Source organism: Lepidochelys kempii, chromosome 3, assembly GCF_965140285.1.
Source record: "Lepidochelys kempii isolate rLepKem1 chromosome 3, rLepKem1.hap1, whole genome shotgun sequence".
NCBI classification, from domain to species: Eukaryota; Metazoa; Chordata; order Testudines; family Cheloniidae; genus Lepidochelys; species Lepidochelys kempii.
The window spans coordinates 202,919,644-202,938,994 of record NC_136382.1 but is presented as its reverse complement, the minus strand read 5'-3'; the positions used below and the strand labels follow the sequence as shown (position 1 = coordinate 202,938,994).

The 19,351-nt window shown below is 44.1% G+C and overlaps 1 protein-coding gene across 10 annotated transcripts in view; it reads left to right on the top strand.

The window, feature by feature from the left end:
- The window catches only part of PLCB1 (phospholipase C beta 1), a 653,791-nt gene that overhangs the window by 165,892 nt on the left and 468,548 nt on the right, over positions 1 to 19,351 (top strand). For all 10 annotated transcript variants that reach the window (XM_073339660.2, XM_073339659.2, XM_073339667.2 and 7 more), the window contains exon 3: positions 9,358 to 9,426. In XM_073339660.2, coding sequence (XP_073195761.1) covers positions 9,358 to 9,426 — 69 coding nt within the window. The remainder of the gene's footprint in view (positions 1 to 9,357; positions 9,427 to 19,351) is intronic.

Sequence of the window (19,351 nt, the reverse complement as noted above, 5' to 3'; positions counted from 1 at the left end):
GAAGCTAGAGAGAGGCTCTTGAGTGTCAGCCCAGCAGCCCCTTTATAGAGCCAGCCAAGTCTGTTTGGGGCGTGGCCACAGCTGAGGCTGCCTCCCAATCAGCCCCGCCTAAGGCTCCCAGCCCCGGCTCTCTCCAAGGGCTGGCTTTTAACCCTTTTGGGCCAGGAGCGGGTGACCACCCCGCTACAGTTGTACACGCTCGTGCTCAATACGTTACATTTCCTCACCCTCGTGTCCCACCCCGACACCAAATGGCGGGACTATCTTCCACCTAAAGAGGGTGAGGAGCCCTGGTGGGCCAGCCTTTACTCCACCTTGGTCCCACGGCCTGCCGGGGACATTAGTTGGCAGCTCCTTCATGGAGCCATGAGCACGGGCATGCACCTGGCGCGGTTCACCCCTACACCTGAGGCCTGTCCCTTTTGCGGCGTGAGGGAGAACCTGGCGCACGCCTATCTCGAATGCGCCAGGTTGCAGCCCCTATTCCGGCTCCTCCAGAACCTCTTGTTGAGGTTCTGGCTGCACTTTTCCCCACATTTGTTCCTCTTCGCACACCCTATCCGTGGCCCCACGAAGTCGCGAGACCTCCTCGTCAACCTCCTTCTGGCTCTGGCCAAAGTCTCCATCTACAATACCAGGAGGAGGATGTTGGACGAGGGGGTGCTCTGCAACTGCGGGGCCTATTTCCATTCCTCCCTAGTTTCATGTATCCGGGCAGAGTTCCACTGGGCAGTGTCTGCTGGCTCCCTCAACAGCTTTGAGGAGCAGTGGGTGCTGTCCGGGGTTCTCTGCTCGGTGTCCTCATCCGGTATCCTCATTTTGAACCTTTGACCCTCACTCCGGTCCCTGTTTTTCATTAGTTGTCCCCTGTAATCAGTTGGTCCCTGGGTCCAGTGGTCCGTCCCGCTAGGCTGGGGGAGGGGCCGTTAGCAGTGGGTAGGCTTGCACCCACCCACTTCCCGGGTTTTCCAATGAGACCCCGCTACAGTGCTATATTGCAAAGTGACTAAAGGAAAGAGAAAAGGAAGGGAAGAGTACATGATGCAGCCCTGACTGAAAAAGAACCTTTTCTATTTCAACCTTTCATGTTCATTGGTCATTTCGGGGAATTTAATACCTGAGACAGTTTGGATGTAACTGAAGTTGGAGCTTTCTACTGAAATCTCTAACCCTGAATGTGGCTGCCATATTCACTCTAGAGATGAGTGTGAGTCACAAAATCTGCATACATATTTAGCCCTGAATATACAGGGCGAGATTCTTAGCTGGTATAAATCAGCATAGCTCTGTTTACTTCAATACAGCTACACCAATGTATATAAACTAAAACTCTGGTCCATAAACATAAACAATTATCTTGATAAGAATTTGCCTTATTAAGGCTTGCCAAACTCATTTTCACTTAATCTTTTACACTTAGTGGACAACATTTTCCCATAATGGGTTGTTTAACCTAAAAAGAAATCACATACTTATTTGCTTGTCAAGTTGAGTGGAAAAACAAAGCAGTTACTCCAGATTCATACTGTTGTTACTGACAAAAAAAATCAAGTTCGGTATGTTCAGGTTGGGCCAGGGTGTATTGATAAAACATTTGTCACAGTAAGTGTGCTACACAGATTTTCCATTTAACCGAAATTTCTCTGATTTCAAAATTTGGTTTCATTCTGACTCGGAACGGAAGGTCAAATTTAGAAATTTCCTGCAAAACAAAATTTTCAAAAAAAATCACTTCAGGTCAGTCAAAACATTTTGTTTTGATAAAACCGAAATATTTCATTTTAATTTTGACTCTTTCTATTTCATTTTTTAACGACTTAAAAGAAATCGAAATAGGTTATTTTGATGCACAAAATCAAAACATCACAAAAATGTCCAAATAGAACACTCTGACATCACAACCCTTTGTTCTGATTTTTTTTTTTCCTGAACAAAATTTTGTCAGCCAACATATTCCTGTGGAAAGTTTCAATTTCAAGGAATTGACATTTCCGATTCAAAAATTTTCATCCGTCTGTAATTATTAGGAAACAACATGATTTAATTATCATGTAATTAATGCAGATTACAGTAGGGTTTACTCAACCAAATCCCCTGCTAATGTAAATTGGCATAGCTACACTGAAGACAAATCTGCCCAGAGTTGTGCTAGGCACTTCACAGCAGTAGTCTGACGTGATGCAAGGAGGAAGGTGGAAGGATGAATGGAGTTTATAGCAGTAAGATTACGTGGTTTCTCAACAGGCTAGCACTCAACATGGTGGAGTAGAATTGTGTTTTTGGGGAGGAGTGGAGTAAGGTTGTATATAAAATAAGTACATACCTATGCTGATTCATTCCATGCAGACATCAAAACAGACATCTACATTTACTATGTAATCTTGAAATAGGCTAAAGTGTCATGCAGAATTTCACAAACTAAACTATGAGCCATTGATCTTATTGGGAACTCTGGTTCACAAATGGATGGCACAATCCTTATTTCTATTTATGTATACTGTTTACATGTAAATCCACACTATTTAGCAAGTAGAGAACAACCACCAAGAGGGATTTATAGCTAACTGGCTGGCTGGGTGTCCATAAAAGGGAGCTACCCCACACCTTTCATTTATCACTGAGGAATTTTGCCTTGTTAACTAATGTTATGTTAATACGAAGTACCTAGACAAGGGGTGATGTGCTTCGCTCGGTTTTGGGAGGCTGAAATTATCTAATAAAAGTAAGAGTGAGCCAGATCCTGGGCAGGTATAAATTGGTGTTGCTCTACTGAATTCAGATGAGACTGCTTGCATGAGTAAGTGCTCCCCAACACAGGAAGGGTTGCACAATGCGCGGTTTCTGTGAGAACGTGCTCACCCAGAAAAGTGAGGATGCACAATCTAGCCCTATATGGATGGGTCTCTGTCTCAGATGATAGCTGAAAACAAACATAGCAGGAGTAATATTAATTTCTTAGTGTTTTTGTGGTAGCTGAATTAAGAGACATTATTCTCTTGCAAGAGTAATAGCTCACAGTAACAATGGTTACAGGTCTGTACTCAGTGCCAGGCTGGACTTATAGTGTTTTTGCTTCTCCGTTGCCATAGGCTTTCATGGCTCATCTAGCACACAGTTCCAATCCTGTGCCCATTGATTTCCGTAGCAGCAGGATTTAGAATTTCAATTTTGCAGCTCTTGAGCTGCAGCATTCTTCTGCCAAGTAGTAAAGAATGGAAGCATATTTTGGCTTCACAAAAAACCTGTCCAAAATGTATACTAAAATATTAGGAAATTGCCCTCCCACTCTTTAATGAGTCATTGGGAAGATGAAAGCAATTACTAAAGGTTGCAAAGTTCCCAAGGGTTTGATATTCTTGAACCTCGGAACTTCTAAGAAATGTTACATTATGCCTTCTGACTTATTCAGACCCTAGTGAATGTAGGCTACAGTGACATTTATGTGGGTGTGCTTACCTCAATCTGTTGCCTTTAGATGGCAAATTACAATGGCATAAGGGTTACTGTTTTCACGGTGCAGGAGGCACATGTAAAATTAAATTGCATAAATGTACCGTAGTTGTATGCAGTGTTGCTGTAGCTGTGTTAGGCCCAGGACATTAGCGAGACAAGGTGGGTGGGGTAATATCTTTATTGGACCAACTTCTGTCTCTTGCCTCTCTCACCAACAGAAGTTGGTCCAATAAAGATATTACCTCACCCATCTTGTCTCTATACATGTACCGTTCAGTTCTAATATCTGTTAATAAACAAGGACTATGGGGCATATGTTCCCAGGGCTTGCGTAGCTACTTCCTACAAAACCTACGTGAAAAGTCTGTGCGCTCGCCAAAAAAACCCCCTATGTGCTCGGTTGCCAGACCCAAAATATGGTAACGTGGATAAGGTCGCAGCAAGGATTGACAGATCCCACTCTTTAAAAGTAGGGATCTAATTACATCCCCTCTTCAGATGGCCTTGGTTTTGTAGACTGAGTGTGCTTACAGCTCCACTGCCCTGTTCTAACAATCCCCTTCCTAAAGGGAGCCCAGATCCTAGGATACAAATGCTGGTAATAATATTGACTTGATTGTTCTGTGAGGTGTTGATTTGTTTGGCTGTTTGTTGTTCGTGTTTATTCTTGATGTGTATTATTTGAGTTGAAAGGCTCTTGTTATAGGTTTGTGTTAGGGGAGGTCTAGCCATTTATTCTCTTTTTAAAATAAAACACAAGGCCAATCCTACAATAACAAGCTTCTCACAATCATCTTGTGTGTGGTTTTTCACCTTCTCTTGTAATCCCTTTTTCTTCTGCTTCTTTCATTCTTTCTCATGTTCTCGCTGATACAACCATTCACTTCTAGCAGTTGTCAGTCTTTTCAGTTTTCTAAATCCTTCTTTGATTGCATAAGCGGAATATCTTTCTTCATGTCTATAGCGTCCTTAGAGCCACATTGCCACAAGGTTGCCATCCCTCAGGATTTTATCTTGTGATATTTGGTGTTTTTTGGAAAGCCCCAGTGTTGGGAGACCTGTGATTACACAAGCGTCTTGGCTTTCATTTAAAAAAAAAAAGTTTTTTCTAGCCCTCATAATTGCAGGGAAAAACTGAAAACCACAAACCCTAAAGGCTCAAAAACCAGAATACAAATAGAGCACCCAAAATGTTTCCATCATCTTTTGATTTTTAAGCCCTTCTCGTTACTTTTGAGCTCTTGGTGTTGTCAGTAGTGGATTGTGGATACCTGAACTCATGTTGAATATTGCCTGACCCCACAAGCAGTCTCACTGAAGTCAGTGGGACTTCTTTTGGGGTGAAGGTATTACTCAGTGAGACAAGGGGATCACCATGTGATCCTTAACATTTAGGGCCAGATACTCAGCTAGTGTCCATGGATCTATGCTGATTGACACTAGTCGAGGATAAAACCCTGAATTTCGAATAGTCATAATCTGCATGCTTCATTGTGTGTAGAAATTTTTTTTACCCTGTTCAGTTCTGTTGATAGAGCAGAACTGCAAAGAAGGAGAAAGACTGTCTTAGTTTCCATTTCCCTCTCGAATCCCTGGTTCTCTTTTCAGTTTCTCGCTTACCTTATCTCCCTTTTGTTAAATGTCCTCTCTTCTCCATCTTTCTTTAATTACATCTAAAGTCTAGAGCTCCTCTTCCCATTCTAAATCTTATTGCCGTTATCAGTCTGATAAACATGAATGCAACTCTTCCATATATTTCATTAGTTTTGTTCTTGCCCATATTTGAGTGTCTCTCAGACATTAAGTCAACAGAGAGACTCCACATCGCGTCCTTATTTTGCTGTATTCAGAGTCAAGCTCGCTACCAGCCCTGCACACGCAGCTATTTAATAGAGCGCTGCAATTAGCTTCATTTGTTTCAGATGCTTTTCTTCCTGTCTCCTCCGTTGAGTCTGCCCTTAGTTTTGATACATTCCAAATGGGACTTCCACAGAACAGGCGCTAGAGTGGTTCCTAAGAACAGCTTGAAAAAATAAATAACTTGTATTTTTTTATCTTTCTTACATCAGAACTAGGGGGGAAAAAGCTTTTTTAATTAACAAAGAATAGTCTGGCTGTCTGCACCAAAAACGTTATGCTGCATTCTGAGATGCATTTACAGTGGTATGCAAATATGGCATAAAATAAATTGCAGAAGAAATAAAAACGTATGTGAGGCATTCTTGCACAGATCTGACATCTCTGGGGTCTGGAAGAAAATTCTGCACAAGGATGGACAAAATATGAAGAGAATGTAGAAATGTTACAGTAAGACCTAGGGTCAGATTCTCAACCGGTGTAAATCAGCATTGCTTTGTTGAAGTCAGTGAAGCTGTGCTGATTTACACCAGTTGAGGATCTGGCCCCATCCCAGCCTGGGGATCAGTTGTGCTGGAGAACAAAACACAATCCACACTGCACTCTTTGTGCACTGTGGATGACGCTCATGCTTTGGTAGAGGGCCCATTGCTAGATCCTACATGACAAGAAGGTGTCATGCAAGTGAGCTTCTGCAGCACCTTTGCACTGGGAGCGGGTGAGTCCCACAGCAGCTTCAAAACCCACCTGGATGATCTAGAAGAGGAGCTGCTCCACCTAGACCTGAACAGATTCAGTAACTAGGAACCTTCACGTGAGGACACCAAGGAGCAGCATCCACTCTTCAGGCCTGTCAGCTGGGGTATTAGCCATGACAGCATTGTACGCTGTCACAGAGGGACTGTGCTTCACTGCTGTGGCCTGCCCGGGTGTTTGGGGGATGGTTCTATTATCTTCAATCCCCATTTCATTTCCATATCCTAAGTCTCTTCATGCTTGGGTGGGGGTTGGAATCGAACACATAAGCCCATGGGATGCCAAAAGGCCTTTCTGCTCCCAGCAGAGGTGCATGCATGGATCTGATCCAATCAATATCCACCTCATTTGTGATGGTATGTCAGACGGAGCAAGGGACGGGAGAGCGTGGGAGCAGTGTGGTATTTCTGGGAGTGGATCTTCAGTCTGGAATTGAAGTGGTGCACAGTGGCCATTTTGTTAAGAATCAGATACTCCTGAACACTGGTTCGGATAACGGTACAGGCAGCCAGCTGTGAAAAGGATAGGAACTGGTGTTGTCAGGTGAATATTTTTTCCACAGGATACAAGTGTATTTCTCTCACTCTTTTTTTTTTGTTTGTCTGTTTTTTGTTTTGACTGGCTCAGGATCTGGCCTACAAAAAATGAAAAAGAAAGTATTGACTGCTACTATAGTACAGGTCACAGAGAAAACCTGTATTTTCTCTTGGGAATTTGCTTTTGCTTTTCGAGGTATAGTGGCTTTATACTGTACATGGATTTCAGATTTTCTGAGCATCAACGCAGGAATTATTTAAGATAAAAATTCTGTTAAAGTAGTGTTGCTCTGTGGCTAGTGTGGTCTGATTCTTGCTTTAGCACTGTTTATACCTGTAATTGAACAGATTTATGCTAATATGGACTATTAGTCTTCATCAAGGTGTAAATGAGGCAGACAATAGTAAGAGGGGCTTTAATATTTTTAAGCAATGTCCAGTCAAATCAGAGTTATTTGCCCGAGTCTCACAGGATAGTTTGTGTTGCTACTTGGGAAATATGTGCTCGGCGCTTGCAAAGAGCGTACAAGTGGAGATAAATCTCTCTTCAAGTACTGTTCTTTCCACAGTAGCTATGTCCATATGTGATGGCCTTCACTTGTGGGGAGCATTGCCTAGTGGTGAGGCTTACTGCCTTCAAACGGCGGGTGGTGGTGGTGGGGGGAGGGTTGGTAGGGGAGCCCAGGCCCTCCCATTCCACCAGACTCCAGCCCAGAGCCCTGTAAGGACTATCAAAGGTCTGATAGCCGATGCTGCCCTCTCTGGGCCACTTTCTACCACCCCATGGTTGCCCAAAGCTTGCTGTCTATGATTAGATGTGCAGGTGGTCAACTCACCACTTGGCACCAACTTGTGGCCATGCATGGTGTGGTAGCTCCCTCTGTCTGGGGGCAGCAGCTATCTCTTCCGGTGGCTTGGCCCTCAGCCAGGTTCGGGACAGGGTATGGGGAGGGTAATAGGATAAGAAAAAGACCCCCAAAATCGGGACTGTCCCTATAAAATCGGGACGTCTGGTCACCCTAGTTCCAACTCTCTCCCCTGCTGGGGTAGTCCATAAAGAAAACAAGAAGAATTAACGCAAATAAACTGAGTCCATATGTGGGAGGGAATGCCTCCCTCTCAGGACATCCCTGAAGCAAGTCCTCCCTTCCCTCAGTGAGGGACCTTTGGTAGGGGAGATTCTGCCTTCCCTCAGCTTTTCTCTCAGGAGCTGCGAAGTGCACGTCTGCTCTCTTTTTTGATCTGCCCCCAAGGGAGCTGTTCTGCATCCTTTAATTTCTCCTCCACCCTGTGCCCGCCTTGCAGGTGTGGCAGGGCAGGCCTGGCCGAGCCCAGAGCAACCCCTTAACCCCTTGTTGCCCAGTGTGGGGTTTGTATACGTTAAGGTATTACATCCAAAACCCTCCATGATGTGCAATTACACCTACCCAGGAGCAGGTAGGGAAGAGGATATTGATTCTGAGTCTGCCTGGTTTCCCCCTGCTCCAAGAGGGTGGGAGTCCTTTGTACCAATCCTAGACTTGGTGATGGGTACGCTCCCCAGCACAATGGTGCGGCAGCAATGCCCTGCTCATTGTGTGTGTGTGTGGGGGGGCTAGCCATGGTTCCGTTCATTCTCTGCACCTTCTCCACCTCCCCATGCAGCGTGGGGGAATACTGGCCCTTCAGAGGGTGCGTCTCATGCTGCACTGCTACCCATGGTATGGGTAGTTAGTGCAGAGTAATGGGGGGATACCTTACACCTCTGCATGGGTATGCAGGACTGGACACAATGAGGCCCTAGGGGAGATAAAGTCTGGCTATTGTTAAGGTGGATGACTGGGACTCAGGAGACCTAAGTTCTGTTTCTGGCTCAACCACTGGCCTGCTTGATGAGCTTGGACAAATCATGTCACTCCTGTGTGCCTCAGTTTCCCCATCTGTAAAATGGGGATATTGATACTGAACTCCTCTTTGTAGAGTGCTTTGAGATCTGATAAAAGCTAGCTGGTATTATTAAAACTGTGTTTAAAAGGTAAATTTAAACCCTTGGAAAATACAACACAATATTCTCTGTAATTGTTTCCCTATGTAGGAGAGGTCACGTAGCACATCGTTTTTATTCTCTTAAGTGCAATATGTAGAAGTCATCTGAAGTGTGAGATGGTGGTCGAAAGTAGATGATTTTTAATGAGTAGTAAGGAAAATAGTCGTCCTAAAATTGATGGTGCACGTTATCACTGAGTGCACAGCATCCTTCTTATTCACACACACTTTTCAAAATGTCCTGTCTACAATCATGTAGATTTTTCCACTGTGAAGTTAGGATGTTCTGTTTTTTTCTCTTTTGCAGAATGGTAGCCAGGAGCTAATTATTGCGAGACAAGGGATACATAAAAAACAATACACAGAGGTTTTGTTGAAAAATGTGAACCACAGTAGAGTGCTTGGCAACACAAGAAATAGGCTAAATAATTTTGGTTTGAAATGAGTACCTGGAAAATCAATATATCAAACTGGTGGTGGAGATGGGGTGGGGGGGAAAAAGACCAAAGCAGATTTTCAAGGAAACAATGGGGCTATATGACAACGGTTCCGCTATTGCAGTGAGGAATTGTTACTCCTGACTGGTATGCAATGTGCAGGACAGAACCTGCACAGAGCTCACTGAAGACTGAGGTCTAACAGTAGCATTACTAGGGAACAAAAGCGCAGTTAGCGAAGTGTGCATTTTCAATGAATGGGTAACAATGTGTATTTCAACTTTTCCTTATAGGAGACAGAGCTGCTAGATCTCAGCTTCGTCAGAGATGCCAGATGTGGGAAACATGCCAGAGCTCCCAAGGTAGGAACTGCTGTTGTGTACGTACCAGATGTTGCATTGATAACTTAGATGAGATGGCTTGGAAACTATATACAGCAATTAGAAAATTTGCCCAACACAATAAATATCATTTTGCTTTTTTCTTCATTTACACAGCCTGTGAAACGATGCACTGAGACGGCTGGGCCATTGACTGTTGAGCCTGTGTATACAATTCTGATGAATGTTTTCTTTGCAGTGAATAAACAAAAAACTGGAAACTCATGCATTATTTCTAAAGATCCAGTCAAAATGATGGAAGCTCTTAACTTCCCTGGGGGCTGTTTAGTTTTAGTTCTCCCTTGCATTTGGTATGGGATGTTTGCCTGCTTGTTGAAGCCAATTAGTCTTTTTCATGTGACTTCAGTGGTCATTGAATCAGACCCTGTGGATCCCGTTAGGTGGGTTTTTTTGGTACCTTCCTGCTGAACGTTGCTGACAGAAATATGTTTTTTGTATTGTTGGTTTTGGACAGATAATTCACATCTAAGTGGAAAATCCCTAGCGCGCCGTTCTGGTAACTGGACTGTACCCTAGGGAAATCCACAGAGGTTTGTAGAAGGAAAGAAAATCTCTCCAGGGCTCTGGAAATGAATATCTGCGGCTTCACGGCTGCTGCCGAAGCTTCAGGGTTGCAGCGGCCTCTGGAGTTGCAATTCCTACCCTGGCCTCAGGGGAGGAAGTGGATGATTGATTTGCAGTTGATCCTCTCCTTCCACACTCCTTTCTGCCCCTCCTGTGCTCCACCCAGCTGTGTTGCAGGATGCTTTCCCATAAGCTGCTCAGGTTTTGTCAGAATACATTTTAGCAGCATGAATGGCAAGTCCTGTGTATTTGAACCTATCTGATGGTTATCTTCAAATGTATTTAAATCTGGTTTTCAAAGCTTTCCATATGGTGCCAGCAGCATTTGAAATGCTGAATTGTAATTGAAATGCTACAGAAGTACTTTATGACATCAACATTAATATCAAATTAGTTCTTCATGATTAATGGTTTTATGATGAATAGTAATAAAAAATTAACAAGGGCTGGAACATTATTTTTAAACTGATACCCACCTTTATATAAGGCATTCAAGTTCTTCTAGCAAAAATGTTTTTAGCTTAGATTTATGTGCAGGCATTGTTTTGGGGGCTTTTGTTTAGTAGGTTACATAAAGGCTGTTTTTGTTATTGTGTTTCACCAGCTTGAGTGCAGTGGCATTAATTGAAGGGTACCAGAAAACCAAGACTTCCGTCCTGGTGTAATGCCTCGTACCTGTGTGAATCAGCCCGCCTTTCATCGCTGGTTGCGTGGGATCCTTGATTGCGAGGCGCAATAGATGCAGCACCTGCATTGGCAGTTTGACAGGGCCATGTTTACCCGGTGGAGCAAAATGCTCATTTGGGGATCAGTTATGCCTGTTATGCACAGGTCCGTGTTCTGAGCACTGTGGGCAAAGAGGTGTAATTCATGGGCGAGTGTATGTTACAGGAGACTCGGTATGACAGAGCCACATTAGCAGCTCATGCTTTGAGATCTGGACATCACTAGTTCAACCCCAGGCCGAGGGGGTGCCGCCAGAGAGGTATAGTGACTCCCCAAGCTACCAGATGTACAGAATCACTTCTCCACCGCTACCCTCCTTAACAGGTCGCAGGGTGCCCTGTCCATGGACCCTCTACTTCCCTACCATTAAGTACTAGTGGGAATAATCCTTGCATTCAGGTGAGGGCAAGGACTGTAACTGTGGCCAGCCCCTGCATGGAGCCTATTCAGAGGAGAAAGTTCCTTGCACTTAGCACCCATGTAAAGGCATAGCACCCATAATCTGCTCATCCTACATCATTCCTGAATGTATGGTATATAAATATTATGGTCCAGAGTCTCAGCTTCTGTAAATTGGCGTAGATTCACTGAAGTTGTCTTAGACCAGCTGAGGATCTGGCCGTTTATGTGGTGCCGGAGGCACTCTCCGTACCAGGGACATGTCGTAAGCCTATATGAGCTGTGTCCCGGCTGTCTTAGAGATCGTGTGATATTTAGGTCATGGCACAAGGTCCAACTGTTTGTATCAGAAAGAGGATTTGGATGGAAGATTCATTAAATGGGTAGAAATAACTTTTTTTCTTTGCATTCCTCTAATTTATGATGATTTGTGGTCTTGAATTTGGTGACTCTGTTTCCTGCTAGTTTGAGTAAGCTCATTTAATTTTGTGTATTAATTATAATAAAAAAGGCTTGTAGATTGGGCCTCAGTCTTACAAGGGCCTGATCCAAAACCCATTTAAGTCAGTGGGAGTCTTTACACCACCTTCAGTGGTCTTTAGATCAGGCTTAAAGGTGGACAGAAATAAAGTGATCATCTGTATCCAGCACTGGCTTTTCTAATGTCCTATTTGATTTATTTACTTTTGTAGTTAAATAACAACACCAAAGATGCCTATACAAGGCACTAGGTACCCTAACACATTATTAGTATTGCAACAAAGTCCCAGCATCATTAAAATAATTATTTGAAATTATATTAAATTTTACACAGCCACCCACATGTTAAAAAAAACAACCCTCCTTTCCACCCGTTCATTATTCCAGGATGCTCTTCCTCCACCCTCTTCTGAACCCCTATCAAACAAAAGGGAGGTTGTAAGGGACTGCGGAAGACTTTGTTACAGCCTAGCTAGGGAACTTCCGCTATCTCGAAGCTGACAGGTCACTGTAGGACATAGAAATCCGACTATAACCAGCTTTAGTTATAGGTTAGCCAGGTAGCGGAAAACCCCTTTAGGAAAGTACCTAATTATATATTCATGAGGTGTTTCTGTGTACTGCTTATTATGGCTCACTGTTTGCCCCTTCGTCGGGCTCCGTCCCAGGCAGAGCTCCGGTGCGCTGGGTTCCCCGCCTCCGTGACAGCAACGCTTGGAGTCCCTGTTGCGGGTGTGTCACTTACCTTCATTAAAGCCAATAACTCGCTGCTTTGCTGCTTGTAGGTCTCATTCTTTTGGAGCACTCCTGATAGGCCTGCGGCCTAGCACAGAACAGGGGTGTTTCTTGGGTTACCTTTAATTATTTGCCACGGTATTGTATAAAGTCCATCTTTGGTAGTAAGTGCTGGCATCTTTAAGTACAGGAAGCCAAACTGCTCATTTATAGGTCTATTTCAAACTCATCTGTGTGTATTATTTTCAACAATTGTCTTCCACCAGTCAAGAGAGCCATACTTTGTGAATTGTTTTGTATGTGTTTTGTAATCTCTAATGTGCCTTCTTAATTGTTATAAAAAGGAATATTCTTTTCCTTTGGTCATTTTTAGCCGTAGGGGGAAAATACTCAATTCCTTTTATCTTCTTGTATAGTGGGTAACATTGCTAGTCTTTCTGTCAACCTATCTCACTCTGTCTCAAACTATCATGATATGTTTTGCTCTGATAACAATCATTAAAGCTAAGCTATGGATTTATGTGCTGTGGTAGGGTGGGAGCAGCCTGTCCTCTGGAGAAAGGAAATATTACGAAGGTGATCTTTTTAATACCTGCCATGGCCACAATGTATGGTGCCTGGTACACCTCTTGGGAAGGTGTAATCTGTAAATCCCCTTATACTCCCCTGTAGTTGTGATTAAAAAGGACATTTTCCTGTACACGATCCCACAAGACTTGTTCTTGCCAACCAGGTACCAATATGAACCTCATCACCATGGCATCTAAGCCTCCTCACAGTCTTTAATGTATTTTTCCTCCCATCATCCTTTGAGGCAGGGAAGTTCTACTCCCCTTTTACAGGTGGGAAACAGGCACAGGGCATGTTAAATGCCTTTCTCAGCATCACACAGGAAGTCGGCTGCAGAGCCAGGGACTGATCCGAGGTTCCTTGTGACCCAGTCTAATGCCCTATCCATGACTAGACCCTCCTTCCTTTCGCTGCGGACAGTAGCATGATGGGCGGTACTACTTCTCCCCACGTCTGCACTCCCAAGCACTGCAGCTGAGTCTTGTGGCTCTTCTCTGCTGGGGTGCCTGAGGAAAGAAGGGGCTCTTTTGCACCCACCACTCCCCCTGAGTACCCACTCAAGCATTATTTGAACCTTCATGTTTTCCTAGGATCAGCATCAGCTGCTGGGTGTGAATATACCAACTTCCTGATCCATCTCATGAATTCTCCAGAAATTGACCAAGCATTTTGTTGTCTTGCACACGTGCAATGTACTCTATCCAATGCCTTTTTGAAAGCTGGGCGGGTGAGATCCTGGCCCCGCGCAAATCAATGGCAAATCTTCTGTTGGCATCAGTGGGGCCAGCATTTTATCCAGTATCCGGAACAACGGCTCACTGAGACTCCAACAGTGGTATTTGACTACTTGCTCAAGTAGGAGTGCTGCAGAGGAGTCTCACCCCTGGAAAGCTCAGGGGAAGGACTGTGCTCCAGGAACAATTCCCTCCTAGTGTGCAAGGGGCCATTGTAGGTGGCACCATACTCCAGATGCACCTGGCCAACTATGACCTATAACTCTTTTGGTGCCAACTGGCAGAGGGCACAGGGCGTGCATATAGTTTTACAGAGTTCCGCCTGGATCAGATTCCCTGGATCACTAAAAGGTGGCATGTAGGGTCTCTGCTGTCATCATAATCACTGTGGAGCGTATACATAGATAATATTTACCAAGGTATGCATCGTATACTGAAAATTATGTTCTTAAGGTAAGGTAGGTCACTGGACGGTTCCTTCTAAGCAGGAAGTAACAGGCACTTCTCTTTCTGTCTGGTTATGCATGTACTGGGCATTGCATAATGAGCCTGATACCAGTTGAAAGATTGCCAACTCTACAAGAGAGGACATTGCTAGGAAGAAATAAACAGCTGGAGGGGATCCTGTTTACGAGTAAAAGCAATGGATTATGGGGGTCTATCTGGGAGAGCAGATGAAGGTCCACTCTGGGTCTTTCACCTTGGAGACCAGCTGACAGCATGTCTTGTCTCATGAGAAACGGATCACAGCCTGACTTATGTCTGAGCTACTGAAGTCCTCAAATCGTGGTTTAAAGACTTCAAGATACAGAGAATCCTCCAGCAAGTGACCCGTGCCCCACATTGCAGAGGAAGTCAAAAACCCCCCAGGGCCTCTGCCAATCTGCCCTGGGGGAAAATTCCTTCCCAACTCTAAATATGGCGATCAGCTGAACCCTGAGCATGTGGGCAAGACTCACCAGCCAGATACCCAGGAAAAGATTCTCTGTAGTAACTCAGATCCCACCCCATCTAACATCCCATCACAGGCCATTGGGCCTATTTACCACTAATAGTCAAAGATCCGTTAATTGCCAAAATCATGTTATCCCATCATACCATCTCCTCCATAAACTTTTCAAGCTTAGTCTTGAAGCCAGATAGGTCTTTTGCCCCCACTGCTTCCCTTGGAAGGCTGTTCCAGAACTTCACTCCTCTGATGGTTAGAAACGTTCATCTAATATCAAGTCTAAACTTCCTGATGACCAGTTTATATCCATTTGTTCTTGTGTCCACATTGGTACCGAGCTTAAATAATTCCTCTCCCTCCCTCATATTTATCTCTCTGATATATTTATAGAGAGCAATCATATCTCCCCTCAGCCTTCTTTTGGTTAGGCTGAACAAGCCAAGCTCCTTGAGTCTCCTTTCATAAGACAGGTTTTTCATTCCTCGGATCATCCTAGTAGCCCTTCTACCTGTTCCGGTTTGAAATCCTCCTTCTTAAACATGTGCGACCAGAACTGCACACAGTATTCCTGATGAGGTCTCACCAGTGCCTTGTATAATGGTACTAACACCTCCTTATCTTTACTGGAAATACGTCGCCTGATGCATCCCAAGACTCATTAGCTTTTTTCACGGCCGTATCACATTGGCGGCTCATAGTCATCTTGTGGTCAACCAATACTCCAAGGTCCTTCTCCTCCTCTGTTACTTCCAATTGATGCATCCCCAGCTTATAACTAAGATTCTAGTTATTAATCCCTTAATGCATGACCTTACACTTCTCACTATTAAATTTCATCCTATTACTATTACTCCAGTTTACAAGGTCATCCAGATCTTCCTGTATGATATCCTGGTCCTTTCTGAATTGGTATTACCTCCCAGCTTTGTGTCATCTGCAAATTTTATTAGCACACTCCCACTTTTTGTGCTGAGGTCAGTAATAAAGATTGGTCCCAAAACCAATCCCTGAGGAACTCCACTGATAACCTCCCTCCAGCCTGACAGTTCACCTTTCAGTATGACCCGCTGTAGTCTCCCCTGTAACCAGTTTCTTATTCACCTTTCAATTTTCATATTGATCCCCATCTTTTCCAATTTAACTAACAATTCCCCATGTGGCACTGTATCAAACACCTTACTAAAATTGAGGTAAATTAGGTCCACTGCGTTTCCTTTGTCTAAAAAATCTGTTTCCTTTTTAAAGAAGGAGATCAGGTTGGTTTGGCATAATCTACCTTTTGTAAAACCATGTTGTATTTTGTCCCAGTTACCATTGACCTCAATGTCCTTGACTACTTTCTCCTTAAAAATTTTTTCCAAGACCTTGCATGCTGCAGATGTCAAACTAACAGACCTGCAGTTACCCGGATCACTTTATAGGAACTATGTTAGCATTCTCCAGTCACATGGTACAACCCCTGAGTTTACAGATTCATTAAAAATTCTAGCTCATGGGCTTGCAATTTCCTGTGCCAGTTCCTTTAATATTCTCGGATGAAGATGATCTGCCCCCACCGATTTAGTCCCATTAAGCTGTTCGAGTTCGGCTTCGACCTTGGATATGGTAATATCTACCTCCATATCCTCATTCCCATTTGTCATGCTACCATTATCCCTAAGCTCCTCATCAGCCTCCTTAAAGACTGAGGCAAAATATTTGTTTAGATATTGGGCCATGCCTACATTATCCTTAATCTCCACTCCATCCTCAGAGTTTAGTGGTCCCACTTCTTCTTTCTTTGTTTTCTTCTTATTTATATGTCTATAGAACCTTTTACTATTGGTTTTAATTCCCTTTGCAAGGTTCAACTCTACATGACTTTTAGCCTTTCTCACTTTATCTCTACTTGTTCTGACCTCAATAGTTTTCTTTGCTGATCCCTCCCATCTTCCACTCCTTGTATGCTTTCTGCTTTTTCTTAATCGCTTCTCTGAGATGCTTGCTCATTGAGCTTGGTCTACAACTCCTGCCTATGAATTTTTTCCCCTTTCTTGGGATGCAGGCTTCTGATAGCTTCTGCAGCTTTGACTTGAAGTAATCCCAGGCGTCTTCCGCCTTTAGATCCATAAGTGTTTCAGTCCAATCCACTTCCCTAACCAATTTCCTTAATTTTTGAAAGTCAGCCCTTTTGAAATCAAAAACCCTAGTCACAGATTTATTTTTGTTTATCCTTCTGTTCAGTTTGAACTGAATTAGCTCATGATCACTCGAGCCAAGGTTGTCCACTACAACTGTTTCTTCTATGAGGTCCTCACTGCTCACCAAAACCAAATCTAAAATGGCATCCCCTCTTGTTGGTTCAGCAACTACTTGATGAAGAAATGCATCTAGGAAAATCTGAGCCCTATTATTATTACTTGCACTTGTCCTCCAGTCTATATCTGGGAAGTTAAAGTCTCCCATGATCACGCAGTTCCCATTAGTATTTACTTCATTAAAAACATTAAAGAGGTCTCTATCCATATCCACATCGGATCCAGCGGGCTATAGCACACCCCAAGCACTATCCCAGGGGAGGCTCCAGTAGCTTTCTTCCCCACTGTGATTTTTGCCCAGACAGACTCTGTCTTATCCATTCCATCACTTCTTATTTCTTTACAGTCTACCTCATCATTGATGTACAATGCTACTGCACCACCTTTACCTTTATTTCTGTCTTTCCTAAACAGCACATACCCTTCAATACCTGTACTCCAGTCGTGACTACTATACCACCATGTTTCTGTTATCCCTATAATATCTGGTTTCACTTCCTGCACCCAGTAGCTCTAGTTCCTCGATTTTGTTTCCTAGGCTCCTCGCATACAAACATCTTAATTTTTGCTGTTTGGCCTCACTCACTTTCTTCACCTGATTAGGCATGGTCATTCTACAGCCAGTATGACCTATTAGACTGATATCCACACTGTCCTTCCTCCTTATGTCCATTCTCCTATCCACAGCTGTATCCTTTCTTACTTCATTTTCTTCCCTCTCAGTGTTAAAATCTGGCATGGAGATTACCTGAACATCTCCCAACCATCTCCCCCAAATTCCTAGTTTAAAGCTCTCTTAATCAGTTGTGCCATCCTAGAAGTCTATTTCCCTCCCTACTCAGATGGAGTCCATCCCAAGAAAACAGTCCTGTCTATGAATGCCTCCCAGTGGCCATACGTCCCAAAGCCCTCCTTATAGCACCACTGCCTGAGCCATCTGTTGAGCACCATAATCTTGTCACACCTTTGTTGCCCTTCTCTAGGAACAGGCAGAATCCCACGGAAGATCACCTGAGTCTCTATGTCCTTAAGCATCTTCCCCAGCCTGGCATAGTTTCCCTCGATACGTTCCAGCGAGAATCTATCGGTATCATTTGTTCCCACATGAAGGATGATGAATGGATTCTTTCCTGCTCCCTTTAGGATCCTCTTCAACCTCAGGTCCACATCCCGTATCATAACACCCAGTAGACAGCATGCCCTTCTGTTCTCTGGATCAGCTCTGGTTACAGACCTGTCTATTCTTCTCAATAAGGAGTCCCCAGTCACGTAGATCTGCCTTTTCCTGGTGACGGTGCAATTCTCCGGTCTATCCCCTGTTCCCTCTGGCTGCAAGTCCTTTTCATTCCTATTCCTATTTTGGGCTGTCGTGCTCCTTTGGGAGCAGCAAATCTGTGAGTGTCCCATGGAACAGGGATGGGACACTCCAGGCAGACTCTTGGAGGGCTCAAGGGGTGAGCTGTGCCTATCGCTAACCTTTAGAGAGAGCAAGGCCTGTGCAGGCCTAGAGGGGAGGGCTTGTGTTGCGCGTGGCTGGTGAAGTTGGGGAGAGGACCCCCTGCAGGCACAGACAAGGCTTCCTCGTTCTAAGGAGCAGATGGTAGCGACGTGTCCCCATAGCCATGGGTACCCCCAGGAAGTGTCACACCCACCCTTCTCCATTCTTTTTTGCCCCTTTTTTTCGGATGATGTGTTTCCACAGGACCCTGTCATGATTTAGCTCTAAAAAAGGGCTTGATCCTGCACCTCCAGCTCAGGCCAGATTTCCACTGATCTCAGCTGGCAAGGAAACAACAGAAAGATTTGTTTTCATTGAATTTCCTTGTTCATTGTCTTCACTACCGGTGAACGCTGAATGTTCCAAATAGGTGAAAGAGGGCTCCACCAGTCCCCACATGTAAAGAAACTGGGTGAAACTCAGGGGTGGTAACCATGGAAGTGGGGCCCATTGATTGTATTGTTATTTACAATTCAACAACACCTAGAAGCCCCAGCCGAGATCTTTGGCCATTGTGATGATCACTGTACATTCACATAGTCAGAGCTCCTGCCTCCTATAATAAATAGAGAAGACAGACAGAGTCAGAGGAAGGGAGTGATATGCCCATTTTACATATGGGGGAACTGAGGCAAAGTTAGATCAAGGACCAGATTTTAAAGGTATTTAGGCACCTAGAGATGCAGGTGGACCTTCAGTGGGATTTTGAATGGGAGGTAGGCACCTAGGCACTTTTGAAAATCCCACTGGTGGAGCCTCAATATCTTTAAAAATCTGGCCCCAAGTGACTTGTGATAGAGGGCTTTAACCACAAGCCAATCCTTCCTATCCCCTAATTTTAAAGGATTTATTCTTCTCTCTTCAACCTCAAAACACCAGACTTGGAAATTATGGCAATATTTCCCACCTAACTGGGGTGTTTGTGCAAAGTCTT